Genomic DNA, 22,237 nt, shown 5'->3' on the forward strand with positions numbered 1-22,237 from the left:
ATTTCTACATCATGAGTTGATTCCAGGTTTTGCCTAAGTAAGGAAGGTACCCTTACCGCCCTCTTGTCATTAGCATAAAAAACACGATCATTCCTACAGTGGATCCTCCCATAACAGATACTCCCTTTAGCGGAAACTTCCACTAAGGGACACAATTTCAAATTACATCCACAGACCTCAATGTATCTTACTGTCCATTAACAGACACTCATTGTTTGCAAACAAAATTTTCAGCCCATGAGTGTCCATTACATGAGATGAAAAATACTCAAGTGTGTGAAAAAAGGTGGAAATGTTCCCTATACATTATAATTTCTACCAAACATTCCCATTTGAATAATCCCGGCTGCATAATCCGACAGCTTATTTCCAATTAATAAACCGTTAAAAGAGCATTTTGGAAAAAAGTGGAAATTGTTCCTTTTTAAAATATAAGATACTCAAATATTTTCATATAGCAGCTATTCCATTTATTTTATTTTCAATATAATGACCATTTCTGGTAGAACAATGGGGGTTGTTATGATGAACATTGACTATTATTTTAACAACTTGCTTGTAAAAAGAAAAAAATTCACAAATGCTTAAAATCAAATCCGGAAACAAACTACTTGCATCAATTACAGCATGGGGAAAACCTGTGAAAACTAGTGACTTACCATCATCAATAATTTTTTCTGCAGGACTAGGTGCACTAGCAGTGTCACTGCTACACCTATCTGCACAGTTGTCTTCTTCACAGCTTGATGTCGTCTCTCCACTCTCCTCCTCATCTGTAACAATTGGAGGTGGCTTGTCATCTTGCTTTCCTGACTCTTTGCCACTATCCGCCTGCAATCATAAGATAACATATTTAGTAAATCAACATCTATGGAAGTGTAATGCTTTATTTAAAAGATTCTAGCTACAAAGTAAATTCTCATAAGTATCTCAAAAATATGAAATTTTGTTTTTCCCAACAGTCAAAAATGCTGGACATGTAACAAGCATTTACACGTAATTCAGATAGAATATAATTAAGAGATAAATATGACAAAACTTTTGGTATTTTCATTTTATGTGGATCATATATAAAATAATACGTAGCTTCCCACTATGGCCCTCATAGAATAGCCAAACTACTACTTATGCTTTAATCACGTTCATGTGGAGGATGAAAACAGAACAAGATGTAGAAATAGGCCACATTAAGTTATACGCCATGATCATGATGAAAATTCATTTTTTAACAATACCAATATTTCAATAATTTCTATTAGTCTATAACCCATAGCAATAAGCTCCAAAAAGAACAAGGTATCACGACAAAAACATCAATATACCTTTTTCTCTTTCAAAAGATCTTCCAATCCAAGCTTTCTTTTATAATTGAAATAGAAATTGCGACACTGCTCTTTATTCTTACTGCTCACTGCACCAGAAATTGCATCCCAGTCGGTTCCAAACTGTTTTAATGATTTCTTAAAAAGTTCCATTTCTTCTTCTGTCCATCGCAAATTTTCAGTAGGTTCTGTAAGTGAGGAAACAATTCAGTAAAAATTTTTAGAAGAAAAAAAAATTAATGAACTTCGAACTTTAATGAACAATGAACTTTTTAAAATTATACTACCAACACAAAAGATAAAACTGATTGAAACAAATCTTGCTTAAATTGCCAGAAAATTAAGAATTAATCAAATTTTATGTTAAAGATGTAAGAAAATTATTTGCTTTTTATTTCTCCAAAAATTGCTCATTTCTACAATTTCCTTGCTCAGTCATTTCGGTCTATTGCAATTTTTCTACTTTGTTAACAAATGATTAACGATTAAAAAAAAAATAGCATTAACATTCCAAAACATACCATTGATTGGTAAACATATTAGAGTACGGATATTTATGATATTTTTTACTATACTAGTCACAAACTCAGTGAAGAATCTTACCATTCTCAGGAACAACACTGCTTTCTAATTTACGGGTAATTCTGTTAAAGCAGGCCGAACAACATTTGCTCACTTCAGGGGGTATTTCTAAGAATAAATTTAACACAAGATTAGAATTGTGTGCTAAATTTTATACAAGTTTTACAATGATAAAAAAATGTACTAACACAATGTAATAGTTGATTTCTTCTAGATTTTTAGATTTTACAGGTCTAGTTCAATTGAAAGTGTTCTCAATCAGGAAAGTATCCAGTAAACAAACAAAAATATTATGGACATATAATACAGGATTATAAGATTTAATTATGAGAACAGGAATTAACAAGATTATAGAATAAAATTGGCTATTTAAATTGAAAAGGTTAAACATAGGAAAAATTCCATTTGAAAGTTGTTTTATTCACAGAAATAAAAAATGGCAAGTTGAAACTTTTTTTGAATACAATGAAGTAAATATTTTTCGCTTAATAATAAAATTTCTGATTTAGTAACTTGATGAATGTATTTTGAGCACAGTCGCAAAAAGACGATCCATTGCAATAGCACACCAAATTTGACACAGCATACATCATTTAAAATTATAGGGAGAACTTTGAATTGATGGGTACTTACGAAATTCAGATACAATGCTATCTTTCGCATCTTTGGGAAGCTCAGACAATTTAGTGGGTAATGGCCTCAGACGTTTCACTTTACGTTTTGGTGTTTTACATGATGGAATAGGACACCTGGTGGATCAGACAAGTGGAAAAATTAGTACATATACATGAATGTTGCAACGAATGTCTCAAGTTTAGGCTCTTTGAGAAGAGGACAGACTCTGATTTTAACACTCATAAGTTTGTGCTGCTTCAAAATAAAATGATGGTACAACATTATGCAATCATACTTCAGAGATAAGCTATTTCATTTGTTATCTTGTTGAATAGCACAAAAGAGTGAAATACAATTAACCAAAATAAGTTTCACACAAACACATGAATAGTCAATAGAACAGAGAAATAATTTCTCACTCGTTTGTAGAGACCGGAAGTTCAGGCAAATCACAATAAATGTCTTTTTTGCCTATTTTCAAACTTTTTTTTATAAAAATGCCTTTTTTGAATTTTCCCTGCCATAAATGCCAATTTTGATATTTTTATATGTTTATTCGACTTAAAGGCTTTTTTGTAGAATTTAGATATTTTTTAGCATTGAGAACTTCAAATGATTTTTTTTTAAATCTTTAACCCTTAGTATTAATTCTTATCAGAAAGCCTTCACCCTCTCTAGTCCCATTTAAACATAAATAGCAGGGTTTAAGCTACGGTCGCATTTTTCGCAAAATGCGAAAGAAGTAGTAGCCACTTTCGCAAAAATGTGTACAGGAGGTACGAAACGAGTAGACATCCAACCATCAATCATTACATTAGCATTGTAGCATTTTGCTAAAGCTTTCCCCCATTTTCGCTTTTTTGCGAAAGGAATTTTTTATCCAACTTAAACCCTGATAAACAGACATACGTGCCTGAGAGATACGAAAATTGTTTTTAGGCATAGAAGTGACAGACTTTTCATCTGTGCTATACATAGCTTCCAGATAGTTTCAACATACCATCAAATTCACATCAAGATTGTAAGAGCTCTAGAAGAAAGCAACCCATGTATTCAGAAAAGACATGAATAAATTAGAAAGCTTGCTTCTCCGCAGGCTTCACATATCCTGCACAGCATTGTAGATTAATAGCTCACCAATGACTGTCCATCTACAATGCTGTTTAAATCTACTGCTGTCCCAATATCCCATCAGTTGACATCATGGCTCTAACAGGGTTTCAGTTCTGGAGTCTACACTTTTTCTTTCACAACATAAATAAATGTGCTGCAAACAACAATGGCGAGTTATTTTAGGTATACAAAAATCATCTCCAGAATTTGAGAATTTTTTTTCGCGAATTGATGCAAACCGATCAAATCAAAACTCAATACTTTAAAACTTTGAGAGAAATATGTCGTTAGAATGAATTTTTTTTTTAAATAATTCCATATGAAAAGGTATTTTGCATGACAGAAAATTACATATTAAGTATTGAATTGAATCAGAACTCCAACCTAACTTTGAAGGACCACAAACATTTTTGATTGGGCATAATACTTCAGTGGAACCTCCCCTAATGGGCATTTCCCATTAATGAAGCTTTTTCTGATCTCCGGTCCCATGGAATAAGACTTAATGTATTTCACTCCCTGTTAGCGGACACTCTATAGTGAACAGACAAATAAGGCTAACTCTTAATTTTTTTCCCCCAAACTCATAATTTATTAATTTTTGGTCATAAACTGAGAATTTATCGTATTCAGCTAAGATTATGTTTAATCCCAAGCTCATTGGCAAATATTATATAATCTGTCAATTAATTACTTAACTGAGCATAACTATGGTCCAGGATAATGAATTTGAATGATAATGTTGGTTTTGTATGTTGATACGTGTGAAGAAAATCAACATTACAAGACAGATAATGCTTTTATCTTCACTTATTTTAATTTAATTTTTATTGAAAAGAAAGTGTTATGCACGTTGAATGAAAAGAAAAGTTATACTATATATATAAATTTTTCATATTTATGAGACTTTATTTGGGAATTATGCCTAATCACCGGTAATAGTGATAAATGTAGTGAAATTTAAGTTATCAATGAATTAGTTATTAATAAAACTTTCTTTATCGAGATGAATGGTGATTATGCATATCCACTAGCGATCACTTTTATACACTCTAACATATACATTTTAACATTAAAACATATAGGAACCAATTGCGACTGAAGCCAAACGTAGTATAAATGTGAAAGTCACATAAACAAGGTTCCCATTGTATACCATGGCTTCCCATTAGCAGACACTCCCTATTAGCGGACAAAATGTTTGGTCGTCCCATGGGTGTCTGTTAAAGAGAGGTTCTATTGTATTTACTTAGCCATTAATGCTGTTATAATCTATTTGATTAAACAGTAAATTCAGTTAGTGCAATCAATTTTTTAGCCAGTTTTTGGAACCTTAATATCATAGCTTTCAGATTACTTTTTACCATTGCTTATGCCTTTTTTTTAATGCCTTTTTGCCTACCTATTTCAATCACTCTTAGTGCCTGAACTTCCGGGTTCTACTCATTAGCATTCAAGGATTAAAATCAAAAAGGTTTATCACCAACTATTAAAATTTCTAAAAACAAATTCCATGTTTCGAGTTTAAGTAATAAAGTATTTAAAAAAAGGCAGTAGCAGAGTTGGGAATGCATCTCTAATTGGATGCCCACAAATATAACTCATAATATTAACATTCTTCACACATTATCTATCAAATTCTTAAAATCTTATACTATTTACCTTCTACGGACAGTTTTGAAACGGCACGATGCACAAACTCTCATTTCACCAATGAGATCACTTTCTTTGATACCAAACATGCTACAATTAGATTTTGTCAGCGGCCTGGACTGGTTTAAATTGTCTATCTCTAACTTACAAATTGCGCAAGGTGGAAGAGGGCCATTTTGATCTGGGAAAAGGAAAAAAATGACAATGTAAATATTAATATAATATATGTAACTTTTCATAAGATATCAAATCACTCTGCAAGATCTCCATCATACACTTTATATACTTTTTCAATTCATAGTGCAAAAAAATAAATAAATTTGATTAGCGACTTGCTAGTCATAGCATGTCATATATTTAACAACAAAATCACCAGACTATCATATAAGCAGCAGATATTCATCATTTTACAGTTTGACCAACAATGAAATAGGATTTTTTTCTTCCCATTCAACTTACTCCTATGGTCGTTCGTGGCATCGTCACTATCACTACCAGCACCTTTTTCAGTCGCTTCAGCTTTTTTACTAGCCTCTTTCTTCTTCCTACAAGAATTGAAAAAATTGTTTGAATATTTAGTTATACATACAAATCTCAATAGCATTGGTTATGAGTTCAGTCAATTAAATATAAAACACTTTTTAAATTCATAAAATGCATATGACAAGTGATGCTTTTCATATTTTAACATGTGCTGCCCATAAACTGAACATACATCAAAAACAAAAGTGTTAAGGTAAAATCAGAAAATCACTCGACGTACTAATCAGTCATTTCTAAAAATTGTGTAAAATAAAAATAAAGCTAATAAATACGCATTGGCAATGTGTTTTCTGAAACAAGTGTTTCACGAGCTAAATCAACAAATAAAATTATAACCAACTGAAATGTCTCAGCACCAAGAAATAAATATCATACCTTACGTTATTAGGAAGATGAATTTTCTCCTTTTCATTACTAACATCTGATTTTTTGGTCTCTGCTTTAGAGTTCCCTAAATTTGCATCTGATGCAGCTGTACCTGAAGGGCTACCCATACTACTAGTTACAGTAGATGCAGTCTGTCCACTAGATACGGTTACTGAATCTGATGTTATCGCTAATGGTGAGCTGGAGGTGAGAATCCCATTTGAAGCGTCTGTTGAGGTCACTGTTGATGTTGCTTCACTGGCTGCCGAACTAGCACCTGAGGTGGAAAGGTTCACAGCAGCAGCTTTCGCATCTTCTTGCTGCCTTGTTGTAATTCCACTCTGAAAGATAAATTGTCACGTTATAAGGAAATATGTAACGTAAGTACCACAAAAAGACAACTTTCACAAAATTATATCAGCTTAAAGTCATGAACCAAAAAGTCCAAAAAGAACTAAGATAGTCTTCAATATTTTACATTGACAGTCTATGAAGAATAAGGTCAAATTGGACCAACCTGTACAGGCTGTTGAGACTGAGGTTTGACAAGAGCGGCCCTTGTCCTCTTCCTAACATTGTGCTTCCTCAGAAGTTGCTTATAGTTCTCACTTTTTTTGGTAAGGTAGTAATACTGCACACAATCTGCTACAGTCTGCAAAGCAAACAATTGTGTTGATATTTTATTGTAAATATTGTTAATATTTTGTTGTATATCTGAACGCGCCTTTCATTGCAGTCAAAAGGCAAAATACTGATAGTACACATTTTAATCTGTGTATCAATATCATTGTAATAACTTGGTCAGATATGCTTACTTTTCTGTCGAGGTATGATGCAATAAGACTGAAGTTCTTCGGATGCTGAAGATATTTTTCCCTGAAGATTTCTTTTTCCTGATCTGTCCAAATGTTGAGCATCTGCTTCTCTTTATATTCTTGACTGAGGTCTTCAACCAGACCATTCCTGTTAATGTAGGATATCCTTCGTTGCCTTGAGTCTAGGCGAATGGGAGGTATGACTGCATAACTCCGCATTTTCTTTTCTTCAAGCTGCAGAAATTTTTTTTTTAACAATTACTTAGGTCCACAATCACTGGTATGTTAAATCCGTATGTTATGTAACCACACATGTATAATGCTTTTTTTCACACCTATATACAGTAGAAACTTGATTATCAGTGTGTAAATTAACAGGGAAATGAATTAACCGTGCTATGAAAATTTCAATTTCATGTTCGCCCCTTTATCTGCGGTTCTTTTCATTGGTTATTTAAGATTTTTGATGGAAACAAACATTCCCATTTCATAGAACTGGATTTCTTTATTCTTTTACAGATTTGCCCCCCCCCCCCCCAGTTGAATTTCTGAACTTCCACCTGGGGCGTCTTTCGTCCTGGGACGATCTGTACTTGAAGATTTAAAGCCAATTATAGGAAATGCTGGCAAGTTAGTCTAAATGTGTTGCTTTTTTGCAACTAAAAAGATAAGGCACAAGAATGGTGTAACTTTGGATGTGGTCAGGTGACCACATGGCTCATAAGCTTGACCAGTACTATTCCATGTTTGTGTCATTCTCATAGTGCATTTTATAACTGCACAGAACAGCAGACAAGAAAAGGATAACCATGTTTGTCAGTGTGTATGTGTTATATGTAATCACCTTCACCAATGTTAGCCCAGATAAATCGAGGCTCTACTGTATTTCTGTATCAAAGAGAAATCACAGTATACTAGTAGCGTGGCTATTATTCAATAAGTGTAATTTTTTATTAGGTTTTTTCGCAGAGATAATACAAATATATGCAATGGAGAGACATATTTAAACAGGTAAAATATGTAAATATTGTTTTTTTCCCAATTTTGTCAGTTTAAATATTTTTGTTTTACTCTCGCTGGTTTAACTATGTTTTTCAATTATCTGTGTTCTTTTTCCCCCAGCATTAGTCCCGGATAAGTGAGGTTCTATTATATAAATTCCTGTATAGATACGAAAAACTATATTTACAGATTTTTACAATCATCCAAGAGTATCACACAAATAACTATAACTTATTATAACTATAACTTATTATAACTATAACACTTATAACTATAACACTTATAACTATAACACTTATAACTATAACACTTATAACTATAACACTTATGGTATGCAAGTGTTTTCTCCCCTTAGTTTAAAAGCCATCTGATTGGCAAACTAAAAAGGGTTGAACCTTGCAACCTTGGAGACATTGGTGTTCACAGCTATAATTAGTCTAGGACAGTGGTTCTCAAAACATACATAGTGACTTTTAGGAGCATCGCCAACTTATGGTAAGGGGCATAAAGGCAAGCTGCCGTTATTGATGCATGCCTGTTCAGGGTTTTGCAATAGTTCTTTACATGCCAGTCTGAGGAACCCTGGATAAGCATTGACTGGAACAATGCAGTTACAAAAAGACAAAAGTGTGAGTGTCACTGGTTAAGGAGATATCGGCACGTGAAAATGCGCTTGACTTAGTGTTACTCGGTCTTCTGTCTTGGTACCACTTTTCTGAAGTTAGAGATGCACTCAAAATAAAAATGGTTTACACACCTCTTGTTCCTGAAGGCCATCAATGATTTCTTCCCACTCTGCATCACTTCTTATCCTCTGACTCACTCTTGTGATTCTCTCCTTATCTTCTCGCTGCTTTTTCAGTTCTGGGAACTGTTTTTCAAAGAATTCCCTGAGTTTAGCATCCTTTGCCCTGGAAAGAGGAAAAAAAATTTAAATTATAAAAAAAAAAATTCTATTCACACAACATGACACAAAATAATATCACAAGTGAACTAAAAATAGAGTTAAAATGTTCCTGAACAAACAAATGTTTTGTAAAAAAAAATTAAATGAATAGAAAACTGCTCCATAACCTTTTCAATTTTATGTCTACCATGTTACAATCCTACTCTCATGTTTCAGAATTCACTTTCATTTAGATTGTGAAAAAAACAACCTTTGATTGAAATTTTTACCCCCTTTGATGAACATACCCAATATGCATATGCTAACTAAATTGAAAGGTTTTCAAAAATTATAAAACAAATATTGGGGGGGGGGGGAGCCTCAACCACACATCACTGAAATAATTAAGAACAAAACATAAATTAAGAAAGCTTTACTTTTTTGTGGCATTGTTCTCTTTCTTTTCCACTCTTTTAACCCACTCCTGCATTAGTTTGCTATACGTTTCTGTTAGATGAGCCTCCTATATTAAAGGAAAACACACAAAGCTCAGTATATGAAGTTATCGTGAATTAATATTTTATATGCTATTGTGAAACAATGCAAACACATTAAAATAAAATCACATTTATATATAATCAAACAAAAAAATGGCAAACTTACTCTTAAACCCCGCTCTCGATGCTGCTTCTTGAAGAACTTCGTTAATCTACTTTTAAATGTCATGAACCTGGAAAATAATTAAAAACAAATTTTACATTGCATATCAATTTATCAAGACTAAAATTTATTTTTTTCTCAAATAAAACCTGGAATATATTTTTCTGAAAGTTTATACATAAATTATTCTGAAGTGTATAGAAGGATAATATTCTCAGTATGAAGGATCTTATTTCGCCCTTGTTTTATTACATGCACGTTAAATTTTTTCTAGAATAGTATAGTCGAAGGTGCGATTGAGTTTCATGACAAAAACAATGATTTTAATGGGGTGTATATACAGTTGAGATGCTCATTTTTATGAACTTGTACGGACTGAATAATTAGTTCGTAAATAGGAGAGACTATAAATTTCAGGAAATAAAAATGAGTTAGTCACTTACATTTATTGGTGATTTCCAAAAAAAAAATCATTTATTTTTATTCACTTCATCGCAACATTTTGGTAAATATAAAATTCCATATGGAATTGCGATGAGGGATAACATTGTGTGAGCACATGAATCTCGCTTCTCTGAAACATTTTTAGGGAGGGTAATGCCACTGGAGCCACTTGCCACAGAAACAGTCTTTTACTGATCTTTGATTACAGTACTCAACATACTTTATGGAACACCTGATTTTTTGACCACTTCTGTCTTTATACATGTTTGCATATTAATTTCTACGAATTTTCTTTCCCCCCATCTACTGTAAAGTGAAACTATTTTAATTTGCCGACATCATGAAGAGGAAAATAGACAAACAGCAGTTAGCCAAAGTAGAGTTCTAGTGCCCGTTTCTCAAACCAATAATTTATCCAATCATTATGTAAAAAGAATACATTATGTTGTAAACACATCTTCACTTTACGTGTACGGTCTCCCCCCCCCCCCCAAAACAATTGAATCCTATTTCCTAGCACGTGATTGCAAAACTAAAATAGCATGTTGATGACAAATTAGGGGCTATCTACTTTCTCTGCACTTCCTGTATTTTCTCTAAAGACACATAGGAAGTCTGAATTGGACGGCTTTCATATAAAAGGAACCAAGCACCATTAAATCAAAACTGAGAAAAAAAACTATTTAAACTATTTAAAAAGTTATCTTCGATTTAGTTATCTCTTCAGTTTGATAGTTGGTTTAAGTGTAAACAGACAACATCACAGTCTATGTTTGGTTCTATTTAGATAAAAAAATTAAAATTTAAGCATCATTCAAATTGCCACCAGTGTTACGATGAATGAACATGAAACCTTCATATCAATCAATAGATAAAACTCATATTAACAACCCTAGCATAGAAATAATATCTTACAATGAAGTTTACTTACTTCCTTTTATTTTCATGATATACTGCTGTGTCAGATGGCTGGTTGTACATTGGCTGTAAGAATTAAATTGGAATAAGTTTTAATTATAAAAGCTGAAATATAATATATTCAAACAAATAAACAATTCTTATCAGTGGACCATTCTTAATAGGTAGAAAAACAGCACAAAAACTATCTTTTGAGAAAGTTGTTAGTGTTTTGAGTAAACACTAATAGGAATTGGTTTATTGAATCTCTTAAATTTTAATACATTGGCTAATGTGGTATACACAATCCTTAGTTCCCACACATTTCTGAGCAGTAGAGAGAACTACAGTATAACTTGAAACCGGATACAGTGCTCGTCCAACTTTTCACAATCATATGCATTCCCATTATTTTATTGAACTATATTTTCATATACTCAGTAGTTATTCAGTATTATGGTCAGGTTATGATGTGAGTGAGTGTGCTTTGAACCAGCTTTTGACTGTATTTAGTCTTTTTCACTTGAGAAATGAAAAATATATTTCTCTATCACCAACACTCAGCAAATGAAAAATGTCTTTTAATGCTATCTATTAACAATGTAATATGTTAACTGCCTTTAATTTAGCATAAAAACAATGTAAAAAACTAGAACCAAGAATAAATTTTATAACTTTTTGGAGTAAAAAAAAAAAACAATTTGATTTTTATGAAACATACATGTATATCATCTATATTCTTTTTATACACATCTTTTGCCTTCTGTATAATTTTTTACGAGAAATATACCAAACATGATGTATACTCACAATTTCCACTTTGGGACCTAATTTCTCTAATATCGCATGTGATTCCACAGCTTTCGCCTGTTAACACGAGAGAGAAAAAAAAGGCAAAAACATTAAATTAGAAAACGTGTAGACATAATCATCACTCACAGTTAAATAATCACATGGATACTTCAGTTTTTTTTTCCCCCAATCTATTATTTGATTGGACAACTTCAGTAAGAGATGCAATAACAATTTCTAGCAAAAATTCATCGTTTTAGAAAACAAAATAACAAAGATGTTTAAGCAAGGCATGGGCAATCCAAAGTTTAAACAACTTCGACTGACTGACATGACTTGACTGATCCATGAATATCCTTAGCATTATGTATGTACACTCTGCGGCCAAAAAATTAATAACACCCCCCCCCCCCCTCCCCAAAACCTTCGAATCAACCGACTCAACTCAGAACACGCGCTGAAGTAATAAACTGGATTTGCTGATAAAAAACTTTTTCCTGGACAGAAATGCCAGTTAATGTTGTAATTTGTCTATTCATGGGAAAAACAAGAGATTTTAGTAACTTTGAACGCAGCATGATTGTGGGCACCAGAAGGGGCAAGCTCTAGTAACTCTGTAACTGCTAGCCTTCTAAGCTTTTCTCGTACAACAGTATCTCGAGTCATCAAAAAATGGCAGCTAAACCAAAAAAACTTTGAGCAAAAAGCGGAATAGTGGGCGGAAACAGTTTGTGAACGAAAGGTACCAGGCGACTGACACGTTGCAGCAACAGAAGAGCTACAACACAACAAATTGCAATGAAATACAATTCAGGATCACTGCAAAGCATATCTGCACGCTATACAAGATGGATCTTAAAATGAATTGGTTTTAATAGCCAGCAAGAGTCCCTTTAAATTCGCTGCAAAACAGAAGAAAACTGCTTTTGTGGGCTAGAGAAAGCTGAAATTGGATACTTGATGAATGGAAAATTTTCTGGTCTACCAGTCAAGATTTCTTCTCCATCACGTTGATGGCAGGATTCGCGTGTAGCACAAGCAGTGTGAAGCCATGGATCTGACATGCCACGTGCCAACTGTTCAAGTGGGTGGCAGTGGAATCATGGTCTGGGGAGCATTTTCCTGGTATACTCTTGGTCCCTTATTTCTTGGAAACATCCGTCAATGCCGGTGCCTACCTCATATCGTTGCTGACCATGAGAACCAGTTTATGGCCAATGTTTCCTGATGATGGCTATTTCTATTTCATTTCATACAGTGCAAAGCCCAGGTTCTATCGATCATTGTCAATTTTAGCCATTGTCCCGGATAAGGGGCTAGGCAGTGTCGGGTGCTTTATTAACATTTGTATTATACTATACAAAATTTATGTGAATGAGCTATTATTGTGTCTGATGGCTATTTCCAGCAGGACAATGCACTGTCATAGGGCTAGAGCTATTTCAGATTGGTTTGAGGAAAATGATTCAGAGTTTTAATTGCTTCAATGGCCCCCACAGTCACCTGATCTTAACCCAATTGAGCATTTGTGGGACGAGGTTGAAAAGCCAGCTAAAAGCTCCAAAACACCGCCTTCTAATCTGAGGGAATTAAGAGCTGCCATTTCATTACCTTGGGCTGATATTTCTCCTCAATAGGTTCAGAATATCCGCTGTCATCAAAGCCAGAGGAGGTCCCACACGATATTAGTGATGAGTAGTGGGTGTGTTTATAATTTTTTGGCCACTGGGTGTATAAGAGCACTCTTTAAAAACATGTTGCAACAAGTGTGAGCCCAAAGCAATATGCAATCTATGTTTTTTGGGTGGCCCAGTTTGTTATAGCAGTTACATTAGAATGGGAGAACAATTAGTTCCATGCAGTGAAAAAAAAAGAGGTAAGCTGCGGAGATCAAAATTGAACTGAATACTCACTCTGTTCTCCGAATATATTATCTGAGCTATGCTCATCTGTTTTGATTCAACTTGACTATTATCTTTCACAGCTTCTTTTGAAACCGACGGCTTGCTGGCCTCTACTTCCAGCTCGTGCTATAAAAACAAAATTATTTGTCATTACTTTCAAAATATATTTTTAAAAAGGTTGAATTATAGACATGAACATTTTTGAAAACATTTACAGTGTTTCCACAAAGATGCGCTTGCCAGCCAGACTCTATGCAGAGCAGGAGGCCTTCAAAAGATGATACCAGGGTTATATATAAACTTTTATTATAGGGTGCTGCTTTTGTGACAATGTCCTTTAAGTTTGTGAAAATGATTCATAATTTTGTTGGAAGTGAAATAATCTAATTAATTTCATACAAAAGAAATAAATGTTTAAATTTATGGTTTTGTTAATTTGTATTTTGTGAATGGTCAAGAAAATGGACCCAAATGTATGCTGGACAGATCCCTGAATACTTACATAAACACAAAAATTCAGGCATCTGCCAATACAACAGATAGCAGCGCTTCTCAAACACGAATAAAACATGCATAACTCATAACAAATATATTAGGGCAGTGTATATAGGCACGCTTTCAGACATGCACCAATTGATTAGGAAATGGATTACAGTAGTGGCTAATAAAATCAAAAAATAATTTCAGTGCCAGCCCGAATTTCTTGGGAATGAAACATTTTTATCCAAAAATTTGGTCAAAAATAATAGTTTTTTCCAGCTTATCCAAGAACAGACAACCCTTTCTACTAAATATTTGGTAGACACACTGACAGAATTTAAAAAAAAAAAAAAAATACTGTTGTCCTCTGATTTCAATTTCGTTATCTTAAGTATAAAATTTTAGGTGCCAATGCAGATTTTCTAGTTGTCACTGGCACCTGGGTTTTGTCAAGCTCTGGAAAAGCAGGGGTTCTTAAGCTTTTGTTTACTCACAGACTTTTTGTGTCATCAAGATGGCCAGGAATCCCTTGCCAATAAGATGAAGGCCACAGCCGCCCCCCCCCCAAGAATAACATTATATCACACATGCTTCCCCCAATGCAGAATGTGCTGAAATCTGTGACGTACATAGCAGAACAATTAGTGCTACTGCAGAACAATCTGGAAGAATTATTTTAAGAAAAAGTACTGAAAACGCTATTGTGGGTATTTTTACCGCAGAACATTCTAGTCAGCAAAGAGCTTATTGTAGAGCAAAGCAAAACATTCTACTTTGGGATCTGCTTCAAAGTGGACATAATTGAAAACAGTTGTCAATCTGCTGTATGACATTGTTTGTTTCTACATTACAGAGAACTGTATGTGTCAGAGAATGTCCAAAAAAAATGTCAATGCTTCATTATATTGATAATGTTTGATCATATGATGAGCTTATAACTTTTAGGATGCTTTACACAAGAAGAGATTTTCCATATTGCACCCGTAAAAGCATAAATACATTTTTCTTGTTGGAAAAATAAAATTCTATGCATCAAACATAAGTGCTTTGAAACAACAAAAAATATAGTTCTGAAATGTAAAAGGAACAGATGACTACAGATTCCAAATGATGAGAAGAAAGTTCCTATAGGTAAAAAAATCATTTAATTCCTTAATAGTTAAGGAGGAAAATAGAGAAATCTCAACATATAAAACAATATAGAATACAATGAATCTAAATTATGTTTAATCTGAAATCCACTTAATTGCAATTCCTCTGGTTAATTTTATAAAACCCTATCAAAATCATGCACACTTCACACACACAGTTTATTATAAGTTGTGAATGAAGCATGAAAATTGCAAAAAAAAAAAAATCCCCATAACTATTATTGTACAGAAGAAATTTTAAAATGCATTCAGCTGGTGAACTTTCGATTCAAAACATAAGAACAGTAGGAAGTATCTTACCAGTTTCTTCTGCAGCTTTGTGACTTGCGACTCGACTTGGTTGATTTCCTTGTCTAACCTATTAATGTTGCCCAAGATATTCTCTTTGAGAATTCTCATTGGGGAATCACAGCGGCCTTCTTCCGAAGGTAATGTAGGAGAGATGGCTTCCACCTGAGGAGTGTATGCCTGTTCCTGTAAGAAAAACACATTAGCATGCAGTTTCATTATCCCATTTATATACATACAAAAAACAAAATTTGATAAAATTATTTTTACAAATAAAAAGTACTAAGCTCGTTGACTGACAAAACCATGCATTGCACTGGCTTTCCCACATTATTTAAACCTTTGAGGGGCACTATATAAAGAAAAAGTTTTGGCCAAACTATATAACTTGATATACTCTGTACATAGGACTCGTATAAATATACAGTTTTGCAATATTTTGCAACTATTTATTTTGATCAAAATCCAGCAAACAACTGGTCGCACAGTGGGGACACTGCCCACCTAGAACACAGAAAGCTTTCCTAGGATGTGATGCAGGAAAAGCAACATTTTGTTTAAAAAATTCCTTTTCCAGATTGATTCCTTTTCCAAGATGAAACAACACTTACTTTTTTAATTACAATATTCCTAGTATCAATGACCAGAGGTTGATGGACGGGTGCTTTGGGTTCAACAGCGAGGCGTGGCCTTTTCCCTGGTTGGCCAATATCCATTTCTGAAGGAGTGTGTACGCTCACTACTAGTGGCTTGATTGCCCTTGGAATGGTAGCGTTCGTGTATGGAGAGCCAACCACTGCTTCTCTTTCACTGTGGTAACGCACAGCCTCCAGATACCTAAAATTAGAAAATTTATAACAATGTTATTAACACTTTGGAAGGGCGTATTATATTATCAATGTATTTAAGATAGGAAATACATGCAAAATCACATTAGAAATAAAATTCTAAGTCAGATAAATGCAGATTCTAAACAAAAGGAAAAATGTTTGGGTAGGTTCACAAAGAAAGACCATGCAAAAACATGATCAATTCCGTGAAATTTATAAACTTTACATCAAAAGAAAGCGAGCTATAAAGAATTACCTCAGTTGATAGAGAAAATCCTTAAAAATGTGTATTAAAAAAAGTCTGCTGCTCTCAAGGGTAGACTTATTTTGGGCCCTGGTGATAGCTTTTACATATATACAGATATCTGATCTCATGCAGCTTCTTAGATTAGATTTGTTGAGCCAACTCTGGTCTCCCACTAATCCCCAACTGGTCTTTAATAAAAAAAGAGCCTTTTGCAGTTCTATGTCAAGGTGGAATCTACATAGGACAGCATCAGGAAACAATACTTCATTGTTACAACGGTCACTTATGATAATAGAAAGGCCAGTGAATTCGGATTCTCAGAGGAACTCGTACATATAAGCTATAAAAAAAACTGCAAAAGGGGTAAGCATTCAAAAGCCTTCCTCATTGTGGGGGGGGGGGGGGGGGGAGAAGCCACAATTAAGTATGAACTGTACCACTGAAGTGTCAAAAAAACCTCTGGATCATACAAAAGGGTTAACATTTTGATGGTGGCACCTCTGAAATAACACCAATGGTGGCATTGCATCTGCGGAAATGCATGACCAAAAATTGACTACATAATCAAAAATATATAGTCTTACATAATACTGGTGAAGGCTCCCACAATAGTAATAGCACAATGCAAGCACCCATGTGCCACCGTGAGTGTTATTTGAAGCTAAGTGACCTGTGTGAAATGGCACCAGCAATAAGTGTCCTATTAAGCATGTTGCTCTTCAAGCTAAATTTCTGAATTGGAGAAGATAGAAAGTCTTCTTGAGTTCGATCTTGTAAAAAATATTCAATTTCTGTTTGGTGTTGTTTCCAATCTCAAACTGTCATTTCGTCAATGGCATATTCTATGGGAATTTTTTGATAAATTCTCAATTTCAGAAATTTTTGATTGTCATTCTACTCCGTCCCTACAGCTAAACATTTGTTACAGGAACCTGTGACTCTGCAAGAGTAAAAAGTATATGGCAACGTATCTTGGTCAATAGCAGCATTGGTTGGAAAAAATCCTCAATCGAGGTTCTCCAGTAGCAAGCTTTCACAATATTATAAAAGGGGAGGGGATCCAATTTTAGAATAATGAAACTTGGGGAAAGGCAACTAAAAGGAATTTGTTACTTTAACTCTAGTACCGGGTTCACAGTGGACTGACACTACAATATAATACGTGATAGACACCAATTGGTTGTAAAACCAACCTAAAGTATAGTTCTTAACCAATCCATGTCGATTTCATGGTTCCATTGCTTATCATATCCATCTGATCAATACATTCAATTTCATGCACACATTTGAGGATTATATATCTAGAGTAAACCAAATGAATATAGAAGTAAATGTACGACCACAAAGCAGGACTTTGTCAGGCCTTGCTTTATGGTTGCCATTGTGACTAAAAAATTGGTATTAGCACCTAAAAAATTTTTGTTGTGAAGTTACTAAACTGTGGGCAGAGAGCAGCACGAAAGGTTTGGAATTTATAGCAGCATACCTGCCAACATGGGGGGGGGGGGGGGGGGGGGGGTATGTCACAGTGTCTTGAAAAAGTCAAAAGAAGCATTATTGTGGGCCTTTCTCTTCGGGTAAAAATATTTTTGGCACCAAGATATATTTTTGCAGTTTGTCCAGCCCTGCCACATAAAGTTAAATTGTGGTGCATGTCTTTACTTTGGGCTTGGAGAAAGCTGAAACATTTAATCTGACACACCCATTATTATACATCATAGCGAAATTTACATATCTAGCTCTTCAGTCATTTTTGATAGAACCCTCACATTCAGCAGAAGTTACCAAAAACTAGAAAGTTGGACAAAACCTAGAAAGTAGGACATTTCACCTTAAAGTAGTAAAGGTACGACAAGTGGGAGCCCTGAACTCACTTTACATGATTTTGTCCTGCACGACTATTTTGCCGAACCAATTAATCGTGCAGTGAGGGACACCTGTATAAAGATACTCTATAACAGTGGTCTTCAATGTATGGCAAGCTCTTTTATAACAGTATAACAGAGTGCCTGCAGGCTTCATTAAAATATACAATGTGGCCAGAATGGTGTGAATGATTGGAAACACCTGCTTTATAACAATAATCGACTGTAAAATGATTTTACTCTTTGGTCCTAGTGCACTTTTCAGTGTTAATATATTCCATCCATCCGTATCATTTGACTATTGTCATATGAATTTCAGAGCACAATGATTTAACATATAACGTTGAGATTATTCATAGCAGCAATGTTACACTTTCTAAATATTGGCTAAGATTCCATAAGCAGGGTCATATCAAATTTTGCAATAATTTTTCTTGTTGCCAACTGATTACCTTGGCAGTGTAGCTCTTTCAAAATTTTTTAATGACAACAATGTTTTTCAAGCTAATGCACTATTATATATTTTAGCGCTATTTTCATTTCCAATTGTCATCAGCATCTTAAAGCTGCTAACACACTGCTCTGTGTTCATCATTGAAATTTATTGATGAAACAGGTGGAAGCTCTGATTGTTATCATGCATCCTTTGCTCGTGACCTTTTAATTTTTTTCATGGATGAGCATTCTTCAGTGAGATGGAAAAAATTTTCAGGTTTTCGACAGAAGTCGGGACAATATCTGCAAAAGAAATTAAGTTTTTTTTGCCCAAAATGTGCACTAACAAGGTTTCAAACAGCGATCACAATCAAGAATTCGGTTGGAGTTGAGTTGCCGGAATAGGAACACAAAATTCAAATGTAATGGGTCTTTCTTTCAAACTGAGCATAACTGAAATCTATTGCCATGGGTTTATTACCTAGTGAATTGTGCCGGAAGTAAGAGTGTGTACCTAACAATCTAAGTGCGTATCTAGTGTTGTCTGATTTTGCAGTGCTGCCATCTATATTTCAAAAGTGCAATGATTATTTGTACCGTTTGTACAAGGCCTGATGCTCTCTATGGCAAAACTTTTTAATTGCGATATCGGTTCCCATTCGCGCCTCAAAGTTAGGAACCACAGAAAACCAACTTAGTTCATCAGCTGTCCACCACTGTGGTGCCAGTGGGGTTCAAACCCAGGACCTCACATTGCAAGTCTGTAATTACAACAACTTGACCACCACAGCGGCAATATAATGGCTCGGCAAAACCTGCCCGGCCAATGCTTTCTTTCTTCATTGGCTTTAGAATTCCTCCTCGCAATGTTCTCACTTGCCGAAAAACAGAATTTCATTTATATTTTGTCTGCTATCGTGATTGTTAATGATGTTTGACAAGCAAAAAAATTCTAGGTTGCCAACGGGCAAAAACCTTGGCAAAATTTAAAATTGCCAAACTTGACACAACCCAGCTTTCAGAATCTTAATATTCGCATCAATATCACAGAGTCGACAGAAAACTTATTAAAACTCAGCATGGATTATAATTTAAATACTATACTTGACATTTCACAGGCTACTCACTTATCTCCGCTTTTGTTAACAGAGCAACAGCTATGACCCCCCCCCCCCCCCACAGCAAAAAGAGTGGATAGGATACTAAGATGGACCTTTACTTTTGGGAATAAAAAGACAATACAACCTTTGCAGTTCCATATAATTGAACAAAACCTCGCCAATTTCAACTCTTTCCATGATTTAGCTTGGCGAAAGTTTTTTTTTTTTTATTAATTATGAAAAAAATGAAATAGAAAGGCTAATCCTATGAAGGAATGACCACACAAACTGTTTACCCACGGGATTTAGAATGTTCAAGACGGCTTTGACCGTGTTCTTCTCGGTATGATGCCAACATGAACAAAAAAATAATAACCAGTGCACAAACTCAGGACCCACTGGAGAAATCTCAATAATTAAGGTGGCCATATTTCCTCGAGGGAAATACGGGACATCGCCAATTATTGCCAAGAACGACGCTAAAAGTGTTGCCAAATATTGCTGAACTTACAGAAAAATCGCAATGGCGGGCAACACTGCAAATTTCAGTGGATTCCACAAAATAAGACGTTTACCAAGGCAAATGTGGGAGATTAATGTTGTTATTTGTAGTTGTAATCATAATATTATTTATGAGTTCAAAAATATTTTCGATCTTTGACTTCAATAAAGAATAAAAATCCGAGTAGGAGTCATGCAAAAAACGGGGAAAACTGGGACACTTTTGCTTAAAAGACGGGACAGCTAGAAAAAGGAAGAAAACCGGGACTGTCCCGGGAAATACGGGACGTATGGTCACCCTATCAATAATATAAAGTGAATGCCCAGGACCTAGATTTCCGAAGTGAACCCGGAGGCGTACATACGGATGGGCGAAGAGGACCCATGTCCTTTCCAAAGATCAAAAACAACAAATATTTTTGTAATAAAAACTAAAATAGTGAAAGAAAATTAACAGGGATGCACAACTGCCAGCGCAATAGTAAGTTCCATCCAGTCAGCGGGCGAAATAAGTTTCCGTGGAAAATTACCTGTTTTGTATTAACACTAGCTGTGACCATATTTCCTTCGTAAAAAAATAGGGGACCTTACGGATATTGCCGATTATCGCAATTTTTTTTTTTTTTTTTTTTTTTTTTTTTCTCACAGGCAAGTAAAGTTGCCAAACGCAGCTAAAAAAAATTTCACAAGCGTAAGTTGGAGCGACTAAAATTACGGAATGCCCCGTAAAATACGGGTCATAAGGTTACCTTATATTTACAAGTTTCTGGCCCGCGAGCGGCAGAATCACCGCATATTTGGCTTATGGATTGAAAAAGCTGTGCATATTTGCTTTATAATATAAAGGAATTTCACAGCAGTTTTGAGTTATTAAGCCCAGTTTCTGTTCATTTGAAACTATTTTTGAGGTTTGATAACTCTAAATTTCTGTGGAAGAGATTCCTTGTGATTGCCGCCACCCCACCCCCAAAAAAGCGCACCGATCCAAATGCCGATCCTGCGAGTTTTTTTAAATCCCTATTTGGTTTTCGGAGAAATAATTCAGGTCCTCAATAAACCATCAGGCTCCTCCTAATACGGACGGTGCTCATTTGGTTTTGAAAAACCAGCATAGAAACACTCTTCAACCTTAAGAATCATTCGGCTTTTAAGCGACCTTGGAAAAGAAGTTGTTTAGCTTCCATACGGCCTGGTAAAGGGTCGTTTAAGAGCTAAAATAAATCTTTCAGGGGCAGGGCTGGAACTAGCGGGAGAGGGGGGGGGAACCTCGTGCCCTGGACTACTACTAAACCAGACATGCACCTCGTCCATATTCCTCTGTGAAACTTCTAACGAATTGGTACATATTGGAATGTGTGTACGTATAGTGAACCTTCCGTGAAGTTTTTTTTTCTGTGTAATGCTTGTTATGTGTAGTGCTGCCATCTGCAATAAATTTTTTTTTAATTCTGAGTTTTTTCTCAACTCATAGTGAATGAAGTGTAATGAATGAATAATTATACCGTTGTAGACCTGTTGCTCTCTGCGGTGAGACTTTTAAACGGGGAGATCGGGTAGCATCGTGCCCTGGACTGCATATTTTAGGAGGGGACAAGAAACATTTACACAAAATTATCAAGGGGCCGGCAAAATCACATTATAGAAATGACCCTGTTCAAGCATTGTCCTGGAAAACAATCATGTTGTTGAGAAGGTATTTCAACTTCACAGACCAACTGTCTGGTGCAAAGAAATGAAAGCATCTTG

At 34.9% G+C, this 22,237-nt stretch overlaps 1 protein-coding gene across 1 annotated transcript in view; it reads right to left on the reverse strand.

Moving 5' to 3' along the window:
* Nucleotides 1-22,237, reverse strand: part of Smr (nuclear receptor corepressor smrter) — a 120,834-nt gene that overhangs the window by 12,403 nt on the left and 86,194 nt on the right. The window contains exons 4-20 of the mRNA XM_089249113.1: nucleotides 16,125-16,350; nucleotides 15,526-15,699; nucleotides 13,604-13,720; nucleotides 11,709-11,765; nucleotides 10,933-10,985; nucleotides 9,561-9,627; nucleotides 9,335-9,420; nucleotides 8,769-8,922; nucleotides 7,010-7,243; nucleotides 6,712-6,846; nucleotides 6,204-6,535; nucleotides 5,745-5,830; nucleotides 5,295-5,466; nucleotides 2,538-2,653; nucleotides 1,926-2,012; nucleotides 1,323-1,510; nucleotides 660-831 (exon numbers count right to left, since the gene is read on the reverse strand). Coding sequence (XP_089105239.1) covers nucleotides 660-831; nucleotides 1,323-1,510; nucleotides 1,926-2,012; nucleotides 2,538-2,653; nucleotides 5,295-5,466; nucleotides 5,745-5,830; nucleotides 6,204-6,535; nucleotides 6,712-6,846; nucleotides 7,010-7,243; nucleotides 8,769-8,922; nucleotides 9,335-9,420; nucleotides 9,561-9,627; nucleotides 10,933-10,985; nucleotides 11,709-11,765; nucleotides 13,604-13,720; nucleotides 15,526-15,699; nucleotides 16,125-16,350 — 2,456 coding nt within the window. The remainder of the gene's footprint in view (nucleotides 1-659; nucleotides 832-1,322; nucleotides 1,511-1,925; nucleotides 2,013-2,537; nucleotides 2,654-5,294; nucleotides 5,467-5,744; nucleotides 5,831-6,203; nucleotides 6,536-6,711; nucleotides 6,847-7,009; nucleotides 7,244-8,768; nucleotides 8,923-9,334; nucleotides 9,421-9,560; nucleotides 9,628-10,932; nucleotides 10,986-11,708; nucleotides 11,766-13,603; nucleotides 13,721-15,525; nucleotides 15,700-16,124; nucleotides 16,351-22,237) is intronic.

Source organism: Pholcus phalangioides, unplaced genomic scaffold, assembly GCF_987345545.1.
Source record: "Pholcus phalangioides strain wild (caught in Gottingen) unplaced genomic scaffold, Ppha-v1.0 ptg000021l_1, whole genome shotgun sequence".
NCBI lineage: Eukaryota > Metazoa > Arthropoda > Arachnida > Araneae > Pholcidae > Pholcus > Pholcus phalangioides.